At 36.5% G+C, this 25,424-nt stretch overlaps 1 protein-coding gene across 1 annotated transcript in view; it reads left to right on the top strand.

Annotated features, from left to right (window-relative positions):
* The window catches only part of RAB21 (RAB21, member RAS oncogene family), a 45,392-nt gene extending 20,981 nt beyond the window's left edge, over positions 1-24,411 (top strand). The window contains exons 5-7 of the mRNA XM_019455111.2: positions 2,486-2,540; positions 3,006-3,094; positions 18,015-24,411. Of these exons, the coding sequence (XP_019310656.1) occupies positions 2,486-2,540; positions 3,006-3,094; positions 18,015-18,157 (287 nt within the window). The 3' untranslated portion in view covers positions 18,158-24,411. The remainder of the gene's footprint in view (positions 1-2,485; positions 2,541-3,005; positions 3,095-18,014) is intronic.
* Positions 24,412-25,424: the final 1,013 nt, after the last annotated feature.

Below are 25,424 nucleotides of genomic sequence, written 5' to 3'. Positions count from 1 at the left end.
CTTTAATTTTCTCCTAACACTGTTAATTTTCCATTTGATCATTCACTGTGATGAATATGGCGGATATTAATAACTGCTAATTACTGAGTATATACTACATACTAGGCCTTTTACATGTATTGTATTTTCACATCAACTGTGCTAAGTTTGTTAGCTACATTTGTACAAAGTGATACTAAGAGGTTAGTAATGTTCCCCAAATTATATAGTTATGAAGTGACCCAGGACAGGAAAACAAGTTTTATCAGGGTTAAAGCCTTTGAAGGCTTCCTTTGATTGATTAGGACACATACCATTGGGTCTCAGCAAAACAGGTTTCTAGCTCTTTATTGCTATTAGGCCATCTGCCCTTAGCAATGGGTATATCCTTTCCATGATCTTAATTCAAATGTGTTTTTATAAAAAATAAAAGTTTTTGCTTCTTAGCAGGGTGGCTTTTCACCTTCCTCTTCAATAGCTTCAGCCAATTTTTTCCCCCTTATCTTTATAGTACTGTACTTTACTTGTTGGTAATCTTTCTTCAGGTGTTTCAAGTCTATTAGAAAGTTCCCTACATAGCTGTATAGTAATATTGAAACAGATACGAAACCTCAAAGCCTTAATCCTTTAGATGTCTTGCTTTTTTTTAATGTTTTTATTTTTAAGAGAGAGACAGAGCATGAGCAGGGGAGGGGCAGAGAGAGAGGGAGACAGAATTTGAAGCAGGCTCCAGGCTCTGAGCTGTCAGCACAGAGCCTAATGCAGGGCTCGAACTCATGAACTGTGAGATCATGACCTGAGCCAAAGTTGGATGCTCAACCATTTGAGCCACCCAGGCTCCCCTAGATGTCTTGCTTTTAAAAGAACTGTAGGCACTAAAAAAATTTTGAGTTTTGGAAGGATGTCAGTCACCACAATGTGTTTTTTTTTGACTTAATCTGTGCTGTCACTCCCTATGAATACCGATTGTTCAAAGAACTAGTAGTAAACAAAAATTTTTTGTTTAAAAAAATAATTAGGTTATTAAGATAGCTATTTTAATGATAACCAGATTTATTAAAGTTAGGTAAGTTTAAAATGTTATTAGATAATATTAGATCATAGCAGTGTCTGAATAATTTCCCCCAAATATTCATTTGAGGCAGTACTCAAATTTTCTACTTTCTGTATCCTCATTTTTTAAGAACAGATGTTGATAATCCTGGTGGAATTTGAAAACAGAGGCATTAAAGATTGAGAAAAACAGCTCATAGGGTTTTAGGTAATTGGGACAAAAGTCTTCTTGATCGGAGACTCGTGGCAGTCTTGTGCCTCTGTTGGAACCACAGACCACTAGGTGGTGCTTTTTGCTTTCTTCATAGCATAAAACAACTTCTGGTGACTGTCCGCTATATTGGCTGTAATATTTAGCAAATTTAAATTTTTATTGACAAGTAGAATGTAGAAAATCAGAATTAATATGGTTTTCTTGCTAAGGTAAACAATCCCCAAAGAAGGAACAGTTCACTATAGAATTTGTTGATAATCACTGAGCTTTAGTATAATCTGTTTCCCTCTCCTGCTTTGGCTATGTTGTAAAATAGTGACTTGCAGCTGCCCACAATTGGGTGCTCAGTTTATTTGAGGTCCTCCATGTACAGAACCTCCGGGCTTCTACTTCTCAGTTGTAAGCATCTTTCATTGGGTGCTTATCGTGCTTTATCTGAAATCATCTAGATTCTCTAATGTCCCAAGAAAAGATGACCTTATTTACAAAAGTTTCTTTTTTTCCTCTATAAGTCAAAATAGAAGATATTTGTTTGAAGTATCCTTCCTTTAGTGTTGTCTGTCCAGCCAACTCACCTTAACCTCTATTCTGTATTTAAATAGGGAATCTGCATTTTGCAGTTTCTTCACTTTTATTCTGGTGGCTTTTTTAGCATAATTTCGGTTTCGTCCCATTGTTTAAGAAGAGTTAAACTTATTTTCAGTAATTTTAAATTCGCATGATATGCATATATTAAGCTCTCTCATGTTAAATAAACAGTGCAGTTTCCTCTCCAGTGGTGGTGAAATGCTTAAAGAGCCATAATACCAAATACCCTTAGGTTAGCCTAATATCTTTCATGAATAGTAAGATAGCCTTGCTTAATTATTGACTGTCTCTATGTTGACTGGGGACCATTTACACTTGGCTAAGAATCATAGGTTTCCAAGTGTATGTTGTCTCACTTATCTCCTAAATCAAAGAATAGTGCCCATCTCTTTGGAAAAGTTATTTTCTCTGCTTCAGGAGGGATTTGCATTGAGCCATTTGAAGGAGGTTGAGGCATTTACCTTGACAGTCATGATCTGCCCTTATATTATAGGGTTTAACTTTATAGTTTCAGGACATGTAGAAGTTTGATGGGAATTTGTATTATTTTTCCAGGTGATTAAAATGGCAATTGTGTATTTAGAATTGACTTAGTTCTGTTATAAAAATGAATCAATATTAAGAATTGGCATCTTTACTTTTTCAAACTAGGTAATAAAATAGACTTGGAAAAGGAGAGACATGTTTCCATTCAAGAAGCAGAATCGTAAGTGATCACCCTTTCTCCCTCCCTCCTGTCACTCCCTGGTAGAAGTCCTTTTCTTTGCACAGTGTATTTTACCATTTATGTAATACTGAAACCTCTTAATCTAAAATGAGCTATTGGAATCAGTGAAGCATATTTACATTGGTAATTTCTGGACTTTTGACATTTAAAGTTACTCCATTCTCACTTCTCTTTTTGATTTCAGTAAAAAATATAAAGAGTGATGCGAAAGAAAACTATCAGCAAATAGTGAATCACAAAAACTTGTATTTGGGTTCCAAATTAACTTAAACATTTCAAGTGTTGTTATTCTCATGTTCTTAATTAAAATTTGGTTCAGTGCATCTTAATTTCACTAAATGTGGGTTAATTAGTAATAAGTCACTAAAATTGCTACTTAAAACATGACAAAAACATGAAAAAATTTTTTGCATCAATCACTGACGTTACTCTTTTTTTTTTAAGGTATGCAGAATCTGTTGGAGCAAAACATTATCATACTTCAGCCAAACAGAACAAAGGAATTGAGGAACTCTTTCTTGATCTTTGTAAAAGTAGGTGTATTCAGACTTTGTATATTTTAGAAATAGCTCTTTTAAAAATATTGGTAATATTTTTTAAGTGATGTTTTACAGTCTCAATTAATGACCACACTGATGATTTATCACATCTGACAGCACTATTATTTACTTAATATTTTTTTCTTAAACTCATTATTTAAAGCTTAAATACCTATTTACCTCTATTTCAAGCACTAGTTAATGGATATGAAATCAGCAGATATGATATGTGCTAAATACACATTAAAATAAATACATAACTGTCAAAAATAAAAATAGAGGAGAGTATACAGATTAAAACAGATTTAAGAGATATAACAACCTGTTGCACTGGATGGACCTTATTTGGATCCTGATTCGACAAAGTAGTGAAAAAGGACATTTGTTAAACAATAGGGACTATATGACTACTCACTGGATATTTGATGATATTATTAAGGGGTGTCTGGCTAGCTCAGTTGGTAGAGCATGTGACTTTTGACCTCAAGGTTGTGAGTTGAAGCCTCACATGGAGTATGGGTGCCTGGGTGGTTCAATTGTTTAAGCATCTGACTCTTGGTTTCAGCTCAGTTCATGATCTCACGGTTCATGAGTTAAAACCTCACATCAGGCTCTGTGCTGCTAGTGCTCCCTCTCTCTCTGCCCCTTCCTCACGCTCTCTCAAATATAAAAAAAAAGAAAAATTAAAAGAAAGAAATTATTGAGGTTTTGCTTCAAGATGGTAACATCAGAAGATCTTGAACTTACCTTTTCTCATTGATACACTGAGTCTAAAGGTACATATGATACAATTTCCTCTTTAAAAAACATAAAGTCTTACTGAGTGACAACTATACCTTGGACAAATAATAAGAAAATGACACTGAAGAAGGTAGAAGAGGCTGAAACACAATCTTGCCATAAACCACATCCCTGGTGTGATGACCCACAACTAAAAGGGAACTCAAAACCTATAGCTTCTCCGTAAGGAGTGAAGATTATGAACCCCACAGTGGGCATCTCAACTTTTAAGACATTAATGAGATGAGTCCCCCAAATATCTAACTTTGAAAATCAGCATGTCTCACATCCCAAGACCTACAATACTGAAAGTCTGAAAAACTGTTTTTTGGGTTTGTTTTTTTTGAGATAGAGAAGAGAAGGCTCAAGTGAGCAAGGGGCAGAGAGAATCCCGTGAGGGGCAAAGAGAGAGAAGGCGGGACTCAAGCTCACCCAATGCAGGGCTCAAGCTCACCCTGTGCGGGACTTGAACTCCGTGAAAAGTGAGATCATGACTTGAGCCAAAGTCGGCTGCTTAACCGACTGAGCCACTCGGGTGCCCTGAAAAACAGTTCTTAAAGGGCTGTGTGCTTGGACTCACCTGCCCCAGGGCCTAGGTCAGAGGCAGCTGATCACACTAACTTAAAGTGAGGGAGGCTTAGGGTACCTGGGTGGTTTAGTTAGTTAAACATCCAACTCTTGATTTCAGCTCAGGTCATGATCCCAGGGTCATGGGATCAAGCCCTGTGTCAGGCTTAGCACTGCGTGTGGAGCCTGCTTGAGATTCTCTCTCTCTCTCTCTCTCTCTCTCTCTCTCTCTCTCTCTCTCTGTCTCTCTCTCTCTCTCTGCCCCCTTCTCTGTTTATGCTCTAGTTCTCTCAAATAAAAAAAAAATGTTTTAAAGTGAAGGAGATTCACCTGCTTAAAAGTGTCAGCCCGCAGGGCAGGCATCTAATCTAACACACACATCTAGGAGCCTGCTGGTGGAATACTCTCCTGGGACGGAGGCTGGCGGGTGTCATCTTCATGCTTTTCCTTTGCTGCATTCCCACTTTGCTGTGCTCCAGAGTACCAGTATCTCTGGTAGGAGAGCTTTTGCACACATTTGGTGCCCCAATTTTTGCACCTGCCACCCAGGAAACACCTCTTAATCACCTGGCCTAAAGGCCAGGGGAGCTTATATTCTTAGTCCTATTGGACTATAATAATTGGTGTTACTCAAAAAGGAGCTCATACCCCTGTCTGGCACCCCAATTTTTGTAACTGCTGCCAGGGGACCCTTCTATATTACCTGGCTCTGGTGGCCAGTGGGGCCTATGTCTGTGGGTCCCACAGGACTGTAATCAACAGAGAAAGAGCTCTTAAACAGCCACCACCCACAGGACACAGCAAGAAGCACCAGATCCACAAGCTCAATTTTTTCGTGAAGGAGGCCCATTCGCTAATCGTCATGACTGTGGCCTGAGGGGCAGGTTTTAGGTTTGGCACACATTTAGTGGCCTGTGGAACTGCATTCAAGGAATGTAGGCTGTGGGCACCATCTTTGTGCTCTTCTTCTACCTTGTTCTGGCTTGCTAGTATAACCTAGGAAAGAGCTTATACATTTGTCTAGAGCCCTAATTTTAGTGACTACTGCCCAGGGGACACTTCCAGATCACCTGGCCCTGGTAGCCAGTGGGGCTTCTGCTTGCAGTCCCAGAGGACTGTATATCTGCATACTTTTAAAAGCTGATACCTAAAGATCAGGCTTCCGGTCAGCCTGAATCTAGGTGCTGAGATCCTCCCATTTGGGACACTGATACATCTTGGCACATCCTCAACTACTGGGAGCTATTAAAAATACAATAGGCTGCTTGGAGAAGCAGCCTGTTCCATTTACTATGCAGAAAGCAACATGGAGAGTCACACAAAATGAAGAAACAGGAATATGTTCCAAATGAAAGAACAAGATAAAACCTCAGGAAAAAACCTGAATAAGACAGAGATAAGTAATTTACCTTACAAAGAATTCAGAGTAATGGTTATAAAGATCCTCACAATTTCAACAGGAGATGGAAGATACAACAAATAGAAGTCAGAGCTGAAGAAAACAGTAAATGAACTGAAAAATACACCAAAGGTATTCAACATCAGCCTAGATGAAGCAGAAGAAATGATCAGTCAACTCAAAGACAAGGCAGTGACACCCAGTCAGAGCAGCAAAAAGAAAAAACGTGAAAAAAGGTGAAGATAGTTTAAGGCATTTATGGAACAATATCAAGCAGTCTAACATTCGCATTCTAGGGATCCCAGAAGAAGAGAGAGAGAGAGAAGGGGGGCAGAAATCTTATTTGAGGAAATAATGGCTAAAAACTTCCCAACCTGGGTAAGGAAACAGACATCCAAGTGCAGGAAGCCCAGAGAGTTCCAAATAAGAGAAACCTAAAGTGATCCACACTGAAGATACATTCTAATTAAAATGTCAAAAGACAAGGAGAGACTATTAAAAGGGGCAAGACAAAAACAACTTGTTACATACAGGGCAATCCCCATAAGATTATCAGCAGACCTTTCAGCAGCAGTTTCACAGGGCAGAAGGAGTGGCATGATATGTTCAAAGTACTGTAAGTAAAAAACCTTCCAACCAAAAATTCTCTACCTGGCAAAAGTATCATTCAGAAGTGAAGGAGAGATAAAGGATTTTCCAGACAAGCAAAAGCTAACGTTCATCACCACCAAACTTGCCTTAAAGATATGTTGAAGGGACTTCTTATATCTGAAAAGGAAGGGTGCTAATTAGTAGCAGGAATACACATAAGAGATGAAATCTCACTGGAAGGTGAATAGTAAAGGTAGTATATTAACTGATTATAAAGTTAGTGTGAAAGTTAGAAGACAAAAGTAGTAAAGATAACCATAATTGTGATAATTAGTTGAGGTATACGTAAGATGAAAAGATGTAAAACATGACATCAGAAACATAGGGGAGTAATAATGTTGAGCATTACAGTAGGATCAAGTTTAAGATGTTATCAACTTAACAGGGTGCCTGGGTGCTCAGTTGGTTAAGTGTCTGACTTTGGCTCAGATCATGATCTCACAGTTCATGAGTTCGAGCCCCGCGTAAGGCTCTGTGCTGATAGCGCAGAGCCTGGAGCCTGCTTTGTATTCTTTGTCTCCCTCTCTCTCTCTGCCTCTTCCTGCTCATGCTGTCTCTTCCTCTCTCAAAAATAAATAAACATTAAAAAAATTTTTTTAAGATGTTATCAACTTAAAATAGACTATTATAGACACAAGCTGTTATATGTAAGCCTCTTTGTAACCACAAAACAAAAACCTATAGTAAATATACAAAAGATAAAGACAAAGGAATATAAGCATACCACTGAAGTATGTCATCAAACCTCAAAGGAAAGAGCAAGAGAAGAAGAAAGAAACAAAGAGGAATTACAAAAACAGCTAAAAAATAGAATGGCAGTAAACATACCTATAACTACTTTAAATGTAAATGGACTAGGTTCTCAAGTCAAAAGACATAGAATGGCTTGAGTGGATTAAAAAAAACAAGACCAGGGTGCCTGGGTGGCTCAGTTGGTTAAGCATTGACTCGATTCAGCTCAGGTCATGATCTCATGGTTCACGGGATCAAGGCATGGGTTAGGCTCTGCACTGAAAGTGCGGCACCTGCTTGAGATTCTCTCTCTACCTCTCTCTTTGCCCCTCCCCCACTCACACGTGTGGGCACACACTCTCTCAAATAAACTTAAAAAAAAAAAAAGTCTTAAAAAAAAAAAACAGACCCATGTATATGCTGCCTATAAGAGACTCGGTTTATTTATTTATTTTTACTTATTTTTAATTTAAATCCAAGTTAACATACAGTGTAATAATTTCAGGAGTAGAAATTCATGATTCATCACTTACATATAACGCCTAGTGCTCATCACAACAAGTGCTGTCTTTAATGACTCTCACCCATTTAGCCTATCCCCCCATCCACCATCCCTCCAAACCTCAGTTTGTTCTCTATATTTAAGAGTTTCTTATGGTTTGCCTCCCTCTCTGTTTTTATCTTACTTTTCCCTCCCTTCCCCTATGATCATCTGTTGAGTTTCTCAAATTCCACATTTGAGTGGAATATGATACTGCTTTTCTCTGATTGACTTATTTCACTTAGCATAATACACTCTTCCATTCACATTGTTGCAAATGGCAAGATTTCATTCTTTTTGATCAGTATTCCATTGTGTGTGTGTGTGTGTGTGTGTGTGTGTGTGTGTGTGTGTGTACACCACATCTTCTTTATCCATTCATCAGTTGATGGACATTTGGGCTCTTTCCATGATTTGACTGCGGTCGATAGTGCTGCTATAAACATTGGGGTGCCTGTGGCCCTTCGAATCAGTATTTTTGGAACCTTTGGATAAATACCTAGTAGTGCAATTGCTGGGTCATAGGGTAGTTCTATTTTTAATGTTTTGAGGAATCTCCATACTGTTTTCCAGAATGGCTGCACCAGTTTGCATTCCCACCAGCAGTGCAAAAGGGTTCCCTTTTCTCTGCATCCTCACCAACATCTGTTGTTGCCTGAGTTGTTAATTTTAGCCATTCTGACAGGTGTGAGGTGGTATGTCAATGTGGTTTTGATTTGTATTTCCCTGATGATGAGTGATGTTGAGCATTTTTTCATGTGTCTGTTAGTCATCTGGATGTCTTCTTTGGAAAGTGTCTAGTCATGTCTTTTGTCTATTTCTTCACTGGATTATTTATTTTTGGGTATTGACTTTGAGGAGTTCATTACAGATTTTGTATACTAACCCTTTATCCAGTATGCCATTTGCAAATATCTTCTCCCATTCTGTCATTTGCCTTTTAGTTTTGCTGATTGTTTCCTTCACTGCATGAAGGCTTTTTATCTTGATAAGGTCCTAATAGTTCATTTTTGCTTTTGTTTCCTTCCCGTGCCTGTGGGTGACATGTCAAGTAAGAAGTTGGTGCGGCTGAGGTCAAGAGGTTGTTGCCTATTTTCTCCTCTAGGACTTTGATGACTTCCTATCTTACATTTGTTTAGGTCTTTCATCCATTTTGAGTTTATTTTTGTGTATGGTGTCAGAAAGTGGTCCAGGTTCATTCTGCATGTCACACTGTCCAGTTTTCCCAACACCATTTGCTGATGAGACTGTCTTTTTCCCATTGGATATCCTTTCCTGCTTTGTTGCAGATCAGTTGGCCATATATTTGTGGGCCCATTTCTGGGTTCTCTATTCTGTTCCATTGATCTAATGTGTCTGCTTTTTTGCCAGTACCATACTGTCTTGATGATTACAGCTTTGTAATGTAGCTTGAAGTCCGGAATTGTGATGCCTTCAGCTTTGGTTTTCTTTTTTCAACATTCCTTTGGCTATTCAAGGTCTTTTCTGGTTCCATATGAATTTTAGGACTGTTTGTTCTAGTTCTGTGAAGAATGCTGGTATTATTTTGATAGGGATTGCATTGAATGTGTAGATTGCTTTGGTAGTATGGGTAATATTTTAACAATATTTTTTTTTTCCCAATCCATCAGTGTGGAATGTTTTTCCATTTCTTTGTGTCTTCTTCAATTTCTTTCATAAGCTTTCTATACTTTTCAGTGTGTAGATCTTTTACCACTTTGGTTAGGGTTATTCCTAGGTATTTTATGGTTTTTGGCGCAACTGTAAATGGAACAGATTCCTTGATTTCTCTTTCTGCTGCTTCATTATGGGTGTATGGAAATGTAACCAATTTCTGTATTTTATATCCTGCAACTTTGCTGAATTCATGTATCAGTTCTAGCAGTTTTTTGTGTGGAGTCTTTTGGGTTTTCCACATAGAGTATCATATCATCCGTAAAGAGTGAAAGTTTGACTTCTTCCTTGCCAGTTTGGATGTCTTTTATTTCTTTTTGTTGTCTGATTGCTGTGGCTAGGACTTCCAACACTATGTTGAACAACAGCATTGAGAGTGGACATCCCTGTCGTGTCCCTGACCTTAGGGGGAAAGCTCTCAGTTTCTCCCCATTGAGGATGATGTTAGCTGTGGGTCTTTTGTATATGGCCTTTATGATGTTGAGGAATGTTCCTTCCATTCCTACTTTCTTGAGGGTTTTATCAAGAAAGGATACTGTATTTTGTCAAATGCTTTTTCTGCGTCTATTGAGAGGATCATTGTGGTTCTTATCCTTTTTTTTTCTTAATGTGGTGTATCACATTGATTAATTTGTAGATATTGAACCAGCTCTGCATCCCAGGAATAAATCCCTCTTGATTATGGTGAATAATTGTTTTCATGTATTGTTGGATCCGGTTTGTTAGCATCAGTTTAGATGTAAGGATACACACAGACTGAAAGTGAAGGGATGAAAAAAGACATTCCATGTAAACGGAAACCAAAAGAAAGTTGAAGTAGCTATTCATATATCAGACAAAATAGAATTTAAAACAGAGACTGTAATAAGAGACAGTGGCATTGCATAAATGATAAAGGGATCATTCCAACAAGAAGATAAGACATTTGTAATATTTGTGCACCCAACACAGGAGCACCTAAATATATAAAGCAAATATCAACAGACCTAAAGAAAGAAATAGCAATAAAAATAATGGTAGGGGACTTTAATTCCCCATTTACATCAATGGATACATATGCAGACAGAAAAGCAGTAAGGAAACATTGGCCTTAAATGACATGTTAAATCAGATGTACTTAACAGGTTTTTAGAGGACATTCTATCCAAAAGCAACACAATGCACATTTTTCCCAAGTTCACCTGGAACACTTTCCAAGATTGTATATCATGCCACAAAACAAGTCTTAATAAATTCAAGAGGACTGAAATATCAAGCATCTTTTCCAACCACAATGGTATAAAATTAGAAATTAGCTACACAAAGAAAACTGAAAATTTCACAAATATGTGGAGAATAAACAGCATGCTAATGAACAGCCAGCAAGTCGAAGAAGAAATCAAGAGAAATAAAAATATACTTTTAGATAAACAAAAATGTAAATGTAACATACCAAACTTTATAAGATGTAGGAAAAGCAGTTCTAAGAGGGAAGTTTATAGCGATACCTAACTCAGGAATCAAAAAGAGTCTCATATAGGGATGCCTGGCTGTCTCCGTTGGAAGAGCATGTGACTCAATCTCAGCGTTGTGAGTTTGAGCCCCATGTTGGGAGTAGATATTACAAAAAATAAATAAATAAAACTTTGAAAAAATCACAAAGAAACAACATGACTTTATATATCAAGGAACTAGAAAAAGAAGAACAAAGCCCAAAATTAGGGGAAGAAAGGGAACAACAAAAATTGGAGTAGAAATAAATGAAGCAGAGACCAAAAAAAAAAAAAAAAAAAAAAAAAAAAAAAAGAAAAGAAAAAAGATCAGTGAAACTAAGAGCTAGTTCTTTAAAGATAAAATTTTAAAAACTTCAGTTAGACTCACCAAAAACAAAGAGTACTCAAATAAATAAAAATGAAAGTGGATGGGTGCCTGGGTGGCTCAGTTGATTAAGTGTCCAGCTCTTGATTTTAGTTCAGATCATGATACACAGTTCGTGAGTTTGAGACCCATGTAGGGCTCTGTGCTGACAGCACGGAGACTGCTTGGGATTCTTTGTCTCTCTCTCCTCTCTCTCTGCCCCTGCTCCAGTCACACTTTCTCTCTCCAAATAAATAGACATTAAAGGAGAAGAACCAGCATTTCCCAGATGGATTGGATGTCGAACCCCTTGTTTAAGGAAGGAGGGGAGGGAGGGAGGAAGGGGAGGGAGGGAGGAAGGGGAGGGAGGGAAGAAGGAAGGAAGGGGAGGAAAGGAGGCAGTGAGGGAGGAGGGGAGGAAGGAAGGAAGGAAGGAAGGAGAGGGAGGGAGGAAGATGTGAAAGCAGACGCTTTACAACTGATACCACAGAAATACAAAGGATCACGAGACACTACTGTGAACAATTATATGCCAGTAAATTGGACAACCTAGAAGACATCAACAAATTCCTAGAAATATATAACCTACCAATAATGAATCATGATGAAATATAAATTCTGAACAGACTGATTACTAGTAAGGAGATTGAATCAGTAATCAAAAACCTCCCAACAAACAGAAATCCAGGACCAGATGGCTTCACTGGTGAATTCTACTAAACATTCAAAGAATGTTCTACTAAACATTCAAAGAATACCAGTCCTTCTCAAATTCTTCCAAAAAGTAGAAAAGAAGGAAACTCCAAACTCATTTTGCAAAGCAAGCATTACCCTGACACCAAAGCCAGACAGGGACACCACAAGAGAAGAAAATTACAGGCCAGTATCCTTGATGAACATAAATGCAAAAACCCTCAACAAAATATTAGTAAACTGAATTCAGCAATACACTGGAAAGATCATAACACCATGATCAAATGGGATTTATTCCAGGGATGCAAGGATGGTTCAACATCCATAACTTAGTCATTGTGCTACACCATGTTAACAAAATGAAGGATAAAATCATATGATCATTTCAGTAGATGCAGGAGAAGTATTTGACAAAATTCAGCATCCATTTATGATAAAAAAAAAAAACAAAAAACTTCTTAACCAAGTGGGTATAGAGGGAATGTACCTTAACATAATAAAGGCCATATGCAGCAAACCCACAACTAGCATCATACTCAATGGAGAAAAACTGAAAGCATTTCCTTTAAGATCAGGAACAAGACAAGGGATGCTCACTTTTGCCACTTTTATTCAACATAGTATTGTAAGTCCTAGTCAGAGCAGTTAGGCAAAGAAAAAGAAACAAAAGGCATATGGTTAGAAAGGAAGAAGTAAAACTGTCAGTATTTGCAGATGATATTATATATAGAAAACCCTTAAAGACTCCCATCAAAAAACTGTTAGAACTAATAAGCAAATATAGTTCATTGTAGGATATAAGAAATCAATAAGCAAAAATCAGTTGTGTTTCTAGACACTAATAATGCACTATCAGAAATTAAGAAAACAATCCCATTTGCAGTTACATCAGAAATGATAAAATACAGGCGCCTGGGTGGCTCAGTCAGTTAAGTGTCTGACCTCAGCTCAGGTGATCTCACAGTTTCTGAGTTTGAGCCCTGCATCGGGCTCTGTGCTGACAGCTCAGAGCCTGGAGCCTATTTTGTATTCTGTGTGTCCCTCTCTCTCTGCCTCTCCCCAACTTGCGTTCTATCTCTGTCTCTCTCTCTCAAAAATGAACATTAAAAGAATGATAAAATGCATAGGAATGAATTTCATGAAAATGAGGTGAAAGACTTATATGTTGAAAACTATAAAACATTAAAGAAAGAAATTGAAGACAAATAAATGGAAAGATATTCCATGCTCATAGGCTAGAAGAATTAATATTATTAAATGCCATACTAGTCAAAGCAGATTCAGTGCAGTCCTTATCAAAATTACAATGGTGGGGCACCTAGATAGCTCAGTCGACTTCAGCTCAGGTCATGATCTCCCAGCTTGTGAGTTTAAGCCCTGCATTAGGCTCTCTGCTGTCAGCACAGAGCCCACTTCAGATCCTCTCTCCCCTTCTCTCTCTGCCCCTCCCCCCACTTGCACCCTTTCAAAAATAAATAAACATTTAAAAAAATTACAATGGCATTTTTCGTAGAAGGAGAATACCCAACCCTAAAATTTGTATAGAACCATAAAGGACCCTGAATAGCCAAAGAAATCTTGAGATGAGGAACAAAGCTAGAGGATCACACTCCCTGATTTTCAACTATATTACAGAGCTATAGTAAAACAGCTATAGTAAAACAGTGACATAAAAACACACACAGATCAATGGGACATAATGCAGAGCCCAGAAATAAACTCATTCATATATGGTCAATTAGCTTACGACAAAGGAGCCAAGAATATATAGCTAGGAAAGGACTGTCTCTTCAATAAATGGTGTTGGGGAAATTGGACAGTCCCATATAAATGAATGAACCTGGACCACTATTCTACACCATAGACAAAAATTAATTTAAATGAATTTAAGAGTTAAGCCTAAGACCTGAAACTCCTAGAAGAAAACATAGGCAGTAAGCTCCTTGACATAGGTCTTAGCAATGATTTTTTTTAATCTGACAGCAAAAGCAAATGCAACAAGAGCAAAGAGAGACATTAGACTACATCAAACTAAAAGGCTTCTGTCCAGCAAAGAAAACCATCAGCAAAATAAAAAGGCAACCTACCAAATGGGAGCAAGTGTTTGCAAATCATGTCTCATAAGGGGCTAATGTCCAAAATATATAAAGAACTCCTGCAACTCAATAGATTAAAAAGAAAACCTTACAGAGAATCCAATTAAAAAATTGGTCAAAGGTCTGAATAAACATTTTTCCAAAGAAGACACAGAGTTGGCCAATAGGTACATGAAGAGATGTTCTGTATCATTAATTATCAGGGAAATACAAACCAAAACTTATGAGATGAGATAATACTTCATACCTATTAGAATGAATGGCTAGAAACAAGTGTTAGCGAGGATGTGAAGAAAAGAGAACGCTTGTGCACTATTGGTGGAATGTAAATGTGTCCAGCCACTAGGGAAAACAGTATGGAATTCTTAAAAAAATTACAAATAGAACTATGACATGATTCAGCAGTTCTACTCCTGGATAGTAAGTGGAAGAAAACAGAAACATTAACATTGGAAGATAAACCTTATTCGTTGCAGCATTATTTACAATAGCCAAGATATGGAAACAACTTAAGTTTCCATCAATGGGTGAATGAATAAAGAAAACGTGCTGTATATATATAGAGAGAGTGGAATGTTATTTAGCCATAAAAAAGAATGAACATCTTGTCATTTGTGACAACATGGATGGACTTTGAGGGCATTATCCTAGTGAAATAAGTCAGAGAAAGATAAATAACATGATCTCTCCTGTATGTAGAATCTAAAAGTAAATAATAAAATCAATCTCATAGATACAGAAAACAGAGAGGCAGGGGTTTGGGGTGGGGGGGAGAAATGGGTGAAGTGTTTTGTTTGTTTTTAGTATGTAAATTGAATTATTCTTTATTTTTAAAATTATAAAAATTTTAAGTTGTGATTATAGTTATTGTGATTCTGCTTTTTTAAAAAGTTCTTTTTATTTATTTTATTTATTTTTTAAAGAATATTAACTTAAAAAAATTTTTTTAATGTTTATTTATTTTTGAGAGAGACAGAGACAGAATGCCAGTGGGTAAGGGGCAGAGAGAGAGGGAGACACAGAATCCGAAGCAGGCTCCAGGCTCTGAGCTGTCAGAACAGAGCCCGACGCGGGGCTCGAACTCACGAGCTGTGAGGTCATGACCTGAGCTGAAGTCGGACACTCAACCGACTGAGCCACCCAGGCACCCCTAAAAAAGTTCTTTTTAAAAAAGAGTTCTTATTTTTTAGAGACCTTATTAAAATAATTTATAAATAAAATTATGTGTCTAGAATTTGATTCAAGATAGTGGTAGGGGGCCACCTGGGTGGCTCAGTCAGTTAAGCATTCGATTTCGGCTCAGGTCATGATCTTAACTGCTGTAAATTCAAGCCCTGCGTCGGGCTCTGTGCTGACAAGCTCAGAGCCTGAAGCCTGCTTCAGATTCTGGGTCTCCCTCTCTCTGGCCCTCCCAGCTCGTGCTCTGTCTCATTCTGTCTTTCAAAAAAAAAAATGTTAAAAAAAAAAAAAAGATAGTGTTAGGGATGCTTGCTGAATATAGATGAAATTGTATGATGGACATAAGGATTTTCATTATGCTGTTTTTTCTCTTTTTATATATGTTCGAAGTTTTTCAGATTAAAAAGTTTTTTAAAAGAGAGAAGGGAAAATGTTTATCACCAATAGAATGTATACCATAGTTAGGAAAACCCTAGTCTGTGGAATATTGGATTGAAATGATTTTGTCAAATTATATTCCTTAATTTATGGACCACACACTCTTGAGAATTTGATGAAACTATGGTTTTTGTCTCTAGAAAAATGGATATAAACACAAACTTTGGAGTAAATTTCAGTTTTACAAAAAACTGAAGGTCATTCATAATTCTTGTAGAGCTTTAATTCTCTAATGAGGTCTCCTGACCAACAGCATCAGTATCACTTGAGATTTTTTAGAAATGAAGATTCTTCTGCCCTACTAAACCAACTGACTCAAAATCTCTGGAGGTGGTACCTAAAATCTATGTTTTAACAATTTTTCCATATGATTGTGATGCACACTGAAATTTGAGAGTTTATTTGTATTCTTGCTGCTTGTGTATACATATCAATCGCTTGGGGATCTTGTTAAAATACATATTTGATAGAGTCGGTTTGGTGTGGGCCTGAGCTTTTCATTTGTAACAGGCACCCGTGTGGCGATGATGCTGGTCTTCAGACCATACTGTGAGTACCACGGTTCTAGCTCTATAGCTTACAAGTGTTATAAATCTCATATATCTTCCTAGAAAAAAATTTGAGTATTTCTGATATGCTTGTTTAAAAACTATTGAACATACAGAAATACTAATATATTTTACACATTTTTGTAAAACAAAAAATAGAGATTTTGAAAGGTTGAAGAAAAATAAGTAGAAGTTAGAATTTGTAATGTTTTCTAATTTCATCTCATTGGATTTTCCTGTACAACTAAATTTGGAAACCATTGTTCTAAGGACTCCCTCTTTTCTTTCTTCGTTTTTCCCGCTACGTATTTTGTGAATATTTACTTCTAATCTGTGCCTTATATTTTCATTTTTTAACTGTGTCTTCAGAGCAGAAGTTCTAAATTTTAATAAGGTCTTATTTGTCATTTTTTCTTTATGATTTGTGGTTTTTGTGTCTTATATGAGAAATCTTTGCCCAAATCAGAATCACAAAGATTTTTTTCCTACAGAGATTTCCTCCTATGTTTTTTTTCTAGATATTTCTGGATAACTGTGCACACCTTATGTTTTACATCTAGGTTCATAATTCATTTTTTAATTTTTGAATATGGTCAGAGGTACAGATAGATCAAGGTTTATTTTTTATATGTAAATGTTCAGTTCTAATACTGTTTCTTGAAAAGATTATTCTTTCTTCATTGAATAATCTTGGCACGTACATCAAAAATCAAGTGACCAGGGGCGCCTGGGTGGCTCAGTCAGTTAAGTTTCTGACTTTGGCTCAGGTCATGATCTAATGGTTCATGACTTTGAGCCTCACTCACATCAGGCTCTGTGCTGACAGCTCAGAGCCTGGAGCCTGCTTTGGATTCTGTGTCTGCCTCTCTCTCTGCCCCACCACCCCTCTTGTGCTCTGTCTCTCTCGGTCTCTCAAAAATGAATAAATGTTAAAAAAAATTTTTTTTACTAAAAAAAAAAAAAAAAATCAAGTGAGTATATATGTGGGGGTCTATTTCCAGACTCTGCTCCATGATCTTTAGAGCTCTCCTTTCACCAATATCTCACTCTCCATTGGGGTAACTATGTACTATATCTTTAAGTTAGATAGTATGAGTGTTCCAGCTCTGTTCTTCCTCCCTCATCTTAAACTCTTTCATTCTTTCAAATATTATTTGCATAAAAGTATTACATTATTTGTTGACGAGTAAATCTTGTTCCCTAAATATCAGTTGTACTTAGAATAATATGAACTATTTTTTTTAATTAATTTTTTCTTTTAGTTTTTTTTTTTTTTTCTTTGAGATAGAGAGGGTGTGATGAGGGAGGGGCAGAGAGAGAGGGAGAGAGAGAGAATCCCAAGCAGGCTCTGCATTGTCAGCATAGAGCCCGATGCGGGGCTCAAACTCATGAACCATGATGAGATCATGACCTGAGCTGAAGCAGGTGCTAAACTGATTGAGTCACCCAGGCACCCCAGAATAATACAAACTTTGACATATCGCCAAGTATATTAGAAAATCTTGAGGGTATTACTTGTATACAGACATTTGTTCAAAGTAAAAACTTTTTTCTCTCTCTTGATGTCACTGTGGCCATTATGCAACTGGACAAATGCAGTTGCTATTAAGTTTTTTAAACTTGCAGGAAAAGCTATTCAGTGAGCTGACAAAATGTTCATTATATTTAGTTTTCCTGTTGGTTGGAAGTCAGAAATGGCTATTGTGGTGGCATACTGAAATTATAGAGAGAGAAAATTCATAGATTGTGGTCTTAAATTTCTGTTTTCTCCTTCTCTTAGGGATGATAGAAACAGCACAAGTGGATGAGAGAGCAAAAGGCAATGGCTCCAGTCAACCAGGAGCCACAAGGCGGGGTGTACAGATTATTGATGATGAACCTCAAGCCCAGAGCGGTGGCGGAGGGTGCTGTTCTTCTGGATAACTGATCACACTTAAGAGATTAAACAAACAAACTGTGGATCATTGCCCTCAACATGAAGACTGCCATATTCCAAGTCACATTATTTTACCAATGGAATTATAGAATTAACAGTATTTTAAATTACGTTTATAACACTGCAGAGACCTTAAGTGCTAAACTTAGTGGAGTTTGTGACCAGAGAATTGGCATTTTTCTACAAATGTTAACAAAGCAATTACCAATGGCCTTTTTACATATTTTTTTCTTTAATAAGGAATAATATGCATGTAGAAAAGACCTACTTAAAGGCTTCATTTATATTCTTTTAAATCAGATCTTTATTTAATAACTTATATATGTTGTTGGAATGGTATACATTTTTGCAGCCCTTTGTATTTTGTGGTAGTTTGAATTGTATCACTTCTAAACAGCAAACTGTTTTTGTTTTTTTTTTGTTTTTTTTTTAAATTAGCAGATACCTGAAGTACTATTTTTGCAGGGTTTGCACAGGCCCCTTAACTGTCTACTACTTTGATATAATCTATATACAACCTGTATGCTGAGCTGGTAAAATACATTGTAAAATTACATATTAAATATTTTATCTGCTTTTACAAGCGCAAGGTGCAAAACTACATACAGTAGTCTCATTGATGACTGTAAAGTGAATTAACATTTGGTGATAATGCCTAAGCTTTTTGACTCTGACATAAAGATCATAGCTCCCCTTCACTTTTGTCTTAACTTGAAAGTGGCGTGTTTCAATTTTCACATATACTTTACTTGAATTATTGCTGTTGTCATATTTTTGCCTCTGTAAGTCTTTCTGATGATTGAACAACAGCATTTGCCTTTTGGTTTGTTGGGGTTTGGGGGGGCTTTTTTTGTTTGTTTTTATTTTTGTTTGGGGGGGATTTTTTTGGATAAAAGAGATGAATTCTGCTGATTTTGTTTTAGAGTGGTTACCTTAGAAGTATTTGAGTGGAGCATGCTGAATTTCACTTCTGCAATGGCTTTAGTTTTCTCTTAGGCTTTATATGAGATGGGTTCACTGGTGTCAGAAGAGAGGAAGAGGTACCAGACAGTTGCCACTCACCAAGACTCATTCATACAGCATGTTAATGGGTAGTTCTTGCTCCTGGGGCAGCACTTTTAAATCCTTTGTGAGCAAATTGTATTTGTTCATTGCTTGCCAGAGATGAACACAGAAAAGTTTGTTCCATTTTATAAGAGCTGTCCTGAGTTTCTGTGAAGGGAAACATTTCATGTAATGCGGTTATAGCAAACACTGGAAAGATTTATTATAAAATTATATTCTTGTATACTTTGTAAATTAGTCTCATTAGGTTTTTTTTTTTCCTAAGCATAGGACTGAACTTAAATTTGTTAATTTTAATAGAATCAGACAGTGCTCACAGAAGGATCACAAATTGTGGAAATTAACATACATTGTTCTTGTTCTAATATATATATTTTTCCATTTCTGTCATGCTTGGAAAACTAGTAAATGTTATGTCTAAGATAAAATGGAATGGTTCCTGGATTTACTTCTTACAAGAAGCAGTAGTACGCAATAAAGTCGTTGGCATGAGCAATTAAGAGGATGTAAAGAGGTTATAGTTACTAAAGAAGTACTACCATATTTTTAAGTTAAGAGCTTAAGGTTTCCCAAATGGGTTTAAAGTTGAATGGATTGACACCTTTATGCTATGCTGTTAAAATTTTAACTTAGTATTAAGCGTTCTGTGAGCCCTCACTTTATCTTCTTTGGTTACTCTCCTTCCCAAACTCAACAGACTGTTCTCTCTGTTGTGTGTGTTTGGGGAGGATGGTATGGGAAGAGTCAGAGAGATAAGCTAACATTTGTTTTATTTTGTTTTGTTTTGTTTTGTTGATTGTATAGTCTCTCAGTTTCCTATGAAGTTTGTGTTTATGCAGGGCATCATGGGAGACCAGAGGAATCATGAGTATAAATGCAGGAAAAATTGTTTTGCTCTTCTGGTTCTTCCACAGGTAGTTAAGAAAGCCTTGCCATTTCTACTATCATACGTGCAGATGGGAAAGAAGCTCTTGTTCAGAGTGAACTGTTTTTTAAACTAATGAGAGATGAAATTGAGCTTGATTTCAAAAAGTAAAATCATAAAGCCTGATAATTGAAGAGTTGTACTCTCAATTTTTGACCCTGTATTAATGATATTAAGTCCAGATAAGAACCTCTGCTCCAAAGTTGCCAGATAATTATTGATGGGGTACAACCACTCTCCATATATTTTTTTCTTTTCTCTCCCTTAGTTTTTGTGTATCATTCTTAACCTTAAGCATTTCATTCTGTTTTTCACCTTGTAATTTAAGCTAATTCAATAGCAACAATAAATAATAGGGAATACCTGTCCTTGCTCTAAAGTCTGAGAGTTCTTTAGGTGGGATGAAGGAGGAATGAAAGAGGACCAGCCAATTGTAGTATGTGCATAAAGGAGCGATAAAGAGATGAGAAACTAAGGCTGAGGAAATTTCTCTGATACTTTCTTCACTTCTTTAACATATCTTTTGTGTTCCTGTCCTTATGAATTGTACTATTAGGAAGAAGACATGAGTTGTTGTATTGTATATTAAAAGTAGTAGGTAGGTAGAACCAATATATTTTTCAACTAGTAAGTGTATACATTTAGTATATATAATTAAAAATTGGTATAAGATAGTCATTAAAAATACCTGAATATTATGTTAAAAGTATACAATCGTTTCTGTAATGATGATGAGTATTCTGCATCTCGTTTTGCTTTGTGATTATAGAGGAAGATCATTGTTTTTAAAAATGTATATTGCAACAATTTGGGGGTAAACAGCAATCTCAAAAAAAAAGCATCATGTGATTGTATGAAATATGAGTGTTTGAATTTGTTTTGTTCTGGGGAAATCACCTGAAAACACCCTAAAGCTATGGCTGTTATAGCTAAATTGAAGTCCTTTTTTTGTTTGTTTGTTTTTAATATTAGCTATATGTTATTAATGATTACATTTTATTTGGCATTAGAGTAAGAAAGAAGAATGATTTAGGTTTTCAGCAAGAAAAGATAAAATTTGGGATATATGACAGGAGGTTAGTGAGGAGTAGACTAGAAGTCAGGTAGATATGAAACTCTACAACCTGACATTTTTATAATTGTTTTGAAATACATTATCATTTCTAAATAAGGCAAGTTATGCATTGTACCAAATATTTAGAACATACACAAAATGAATTGGCATACTATTTAATATGATTTGCAATTTTCTGTATTGTAAATGCTACCAGGAATCTAGATCATTGATGTTATCTCCAAATAATAGAATTTACCCTTATAATTACCACTTATATTCTCTCCAGAAGTGAGATGTTGATCTGTGCCTTTAACTTTTGAAATTCATCTTTTGATCTCCGTTTGCCATATAGTTTTCTTCATAGATGCAGTCTGGCAAAGAGGGAATACATATTTTGTGGCTAGTAAAGCTGTTGAGATCTTCTAGAAAAGGGTGTAGATCGTTGCAACCAGCAGGAGCCTTACAATAATGTCTAAAGTACAGGGACTAAGTAGATCTTTATTCTTTTCTAAATTTCAAAATGTATTAGCTAGGTTTTAATAACTAAAAGCTGGGATTCATTGAATATATACATTCACTTGATTTTGTAATAGGCGTTGATTCTAGTATTTTGCTGTTCTATAATTTTCAGTCAACAAAAACAATAATGTATTTGGACCAAAATTTATGTTACATATATGTCTGGCTTCGATGTCTTTTCCCTTTTCAAAGAAAACAAATCACTCAGAATTCTGAGCAAATTTTCCTAAGTGCAAGTATTATTATATTAATCATATGTAATGAAAAAATGTAAAAATACTCTTTTAAGAGTTTCCACTTTCAAGCAACAATGCTTCTCTTCTAAACAAATACCACTTTAACTTGATAGACTTTTAGCACTGCGTGTGCTCTCTGATTTATATATCATCTCTTCTGAGAAGCTGAGCGTGCTTTTAAATATTAGCCTTTCTACCACAAATTTTCAGTAGATAAATTAACATGGCAAGTTGATGTTACATGGCACACCCAGTAAGAATCTTATTCTTTAAGCATCTTGTCCTCTTCAGAGGCCTGCACGTATTTCTAAGTGCTTTACATTAAAGCCAAAAGATGAGCCTGTCTATCTTTATTCCCAGTGTGTCAGTTCTCACCTTGATTTTGATACTTCCAGACAACTGTATCATCTCTTCATTATCAAATACTCAAGAAAAAGCTAATACGACTTCCTTAAGTTCGAGCTTGTGTAGAGCAATGAGAGAAAGGTGAGGGACAGCAGAGATAAAGTACGGTAATGTTGAAATACAGACAACAGTGGTATTTGCTAAACTGTATCGTTGGTAGCAAGCTCTTTTAAGGAAACCATCACATGTAGTACTTCCTAGAAATGTAAAAGCTCATTTTTTTTTTAATTATCTGAGAATATATTCTAGGAAAAAAAGAATAAATATTGTGAAAGTGCCCCTCAGGCACCCTCTCCCAAATGGAAAACATTGCTTTGTAGTATATACTCTCTTCAATTACCTTTTTGCTGTGCATTTATATACATATATATTTACCTATAGAAATACATAGTTTTGTGGGTTCTAAATTTTTATATAAATTCTGTCTTACTACGCATATGTTTTGCAACTTGCTTTTTTCTCTCACCAACATGTTTAGGAACTGTTATGTCAGTATATGCATACTTTCATTTTATTTTCTGTCACATCTCTTTGGGATGTTTGCCTTTCAGGATAACTTCTGACTTTCCATGAAACCTTCCCAAAAGGAATCTTGTCACTTAGGTAGATTTCACTAGACTCCTAGAATGTAGATGCAAGCCAGCGCTTAGACAGAATCAGGGTCTTCCTTAAGCATGTGAATTGGGATATTAGAAAGGCATTTGCTGGGGCACGTGGATGGTTCTGTCGATTAAGTGTCTGACTTTGGCGCAGGTCATGATCTTCACAGTTTGTGGGTTTGAGCCCCATGTCGGACTCTGTGCTGACAGCTCAGACTCTGGAGCCTGCTTTGGATTCTGTCTTTCTCTCTCTGCCCCTCCCCAACTCATGCTCTGTCTCTGTGTCTCTCAAAAATAAATGAACAGTCGGGGGGGAAAAAGGCATCTGCTTATAATTCATTTGAAGTACGTTACTTTTGGTCTACTGTTGACAATATATACAATTCAAAAATTTAGCAGTCTTTATTCAGAATGGGTTTTTATTTGAGGGAGGGAACGAAAAAGAGGGAAGGTATAGCCGACAGGGAGAGTACAGAGCAAGATAAAACAAGTCTCTATACAACTCGGAACAGTTACATAACAAGACTTCATGGCACCAAAAATTAAAACTTATGTTTGGTCTGTCTTTAATAAAAACAAGAACAGTGCCTTTTCAGATTTCCCTTCCCCCAACATCCCCCATCCCTATTCCTTTTTTTTTTTTTTTTAGAGTTTATTTATTTTGCGAGAGAGACTGTGTGCTGTTAAAGCAGAGCCCAACGCGGGGCTCCATCTCACGAATCTTGAGATCATGACCAGAACCAAAATCAAGAGTCAAGAGCTTAACCTACTGAGTCACCGAGGCGCCCCTCCCCATTCCTCTCAAAAGGTAACAATTGTTAACAGTTGGTATGTGTCTGTATCTCTCATATATGTTTTTATTTATATTTGGCCTTTATGAATTGTCAGTTTTCTGAAATCAACCTCTATCAAATTCCAACCTCAATCCAACTGACCTATTTACCGAGAACAAACCAGAATCATATTTCTTTAAAGGACATTAAATCAGTGGCGACAGTTCTTGAACTAGAAGTTAACTAGATTCTTAATATGTTTTATGTTTATCATAAATTAAGCTTGAAGAATAACTAGCATTCTGGGAAAGTCGAGTCACTGGTTTCTATATCTTGTGGAAATAGGGTTGGGAAAGAGGAGTGTGGTAATACCTGTGTAAGTCTGAGCTGGCCTTGTTTTCTTAGCATATTATCTTACTTGAGCATTACAGTTATCCCCCACAATTACTTTCCAGGTATTTCTGTCACTGTTAGGCTCTAGCTTAGCATGTGAGTGCCTTGACACAAAGTTAAGTGTATCGCCCCAGAACAACAAATTTATTCATATTTGACTTATAATGAAAATAATTCAAGGGGGAAATTAAGCAGCAGTTTACATGATTTTGTTAATTGTTTCTGGATGGTCTTATAAAAAAAATTAAAACACATTCTGCTCATCATGACTATTCTATCACTTTCACTCATTTATTGAGTACCTGCTCTGTTCCCAGTGCACACAGCAGAGGAACCAGCCTTCCTTTAGAGTTAGAGCTTAGAGATGGGGAAAGATGACTTTGCCTATTGTCTAGGAGGTAGGTAGTTTATCTGTAGATAGGAGGTCAGCTGAGCACACGTGTTCACATTCTGGGTGTGATCAGATATGTACATGTCAAACTTTTGGGGTGAGGTAATTAGAATGACAGTAGCTGAAGCTGATAGTGAATTTAAGGTAAATCTGGACAGAATGATTTTGAGTCTTGCAAATAATACATTTTCAAGCCAAATTAAAATAGAATAACTTATTTTCTAGCTTCAAGGGGACAATTAAGTGATCCTTAAGCCCAAATTGCTTTTCCAAATTTTGTAATAGCAGTGAAGTAACAAATGCTTTTTGCTTATTTAGACGGCTGCTTTTTATTAAAGCTAGGGAAAAAGTGAATTTTAAAAAGCAATTGTATTGTTTTCTTTGCTTTTAACAGATGATATCTTGTCGCCAGATAATAATCCAGGACACAATCCATTCCTAAGTCATAGTAGGCCAATTTGGAGAGTGTATCACAGTATAATTTGTGTCTTTCTTTCTTTCCTTCTTGCTTTCTTTTCTTTTTTTTTTTTTTTTTTTTTGTAGGCTCTCTGTGGGGCTTGAATTCATAAACCCAAGATCAAGAGTCACATGCTCTACCAATTGAGCCAGCCATGAGCCCCTAAGTTGTGTATTTCTTTTTTTTTAATGTTTATGTATTTATGTATTTATTTATTTATTTGAGAGTAGGAGAAGGAGCAGAGAGAGAGGGAGAGAAAGCATCTGAAGCAGGCTTCATGCTGTTAGTGCAGAGCCTAATGTGGAGCTCAAACCCACAAACCGTGAGATCATGACCTGAACCAAAATCAAGAGTCTGACACTCAACAGACTGAGCCACCCAGGCACCCCAAGTTGTGTATTTCTAAATGCACTTTTCAAATGAGGAGTATGGGT

The sequence above is a fragment of the Panthera pardus genome, unplaced genomic scaffold (assembly GCF_024362965.1).
Source record: "Panthera pardus isolate Hobbes unplaced genomic scaffold, ASM2436296v1 HiC_scaffold_6, whole genome shotgun sequence".
NCBI lineage: Eukaryota > Metazoa > Chordata > Mammalia > Carnivora > Felidae > Panthera > Panthera pardus.
The sequence above is the reverse complement of the archived record's forward strand: the minus strand, read 5'-3'. Positions and strand labels throughout refer to the sequence as shown.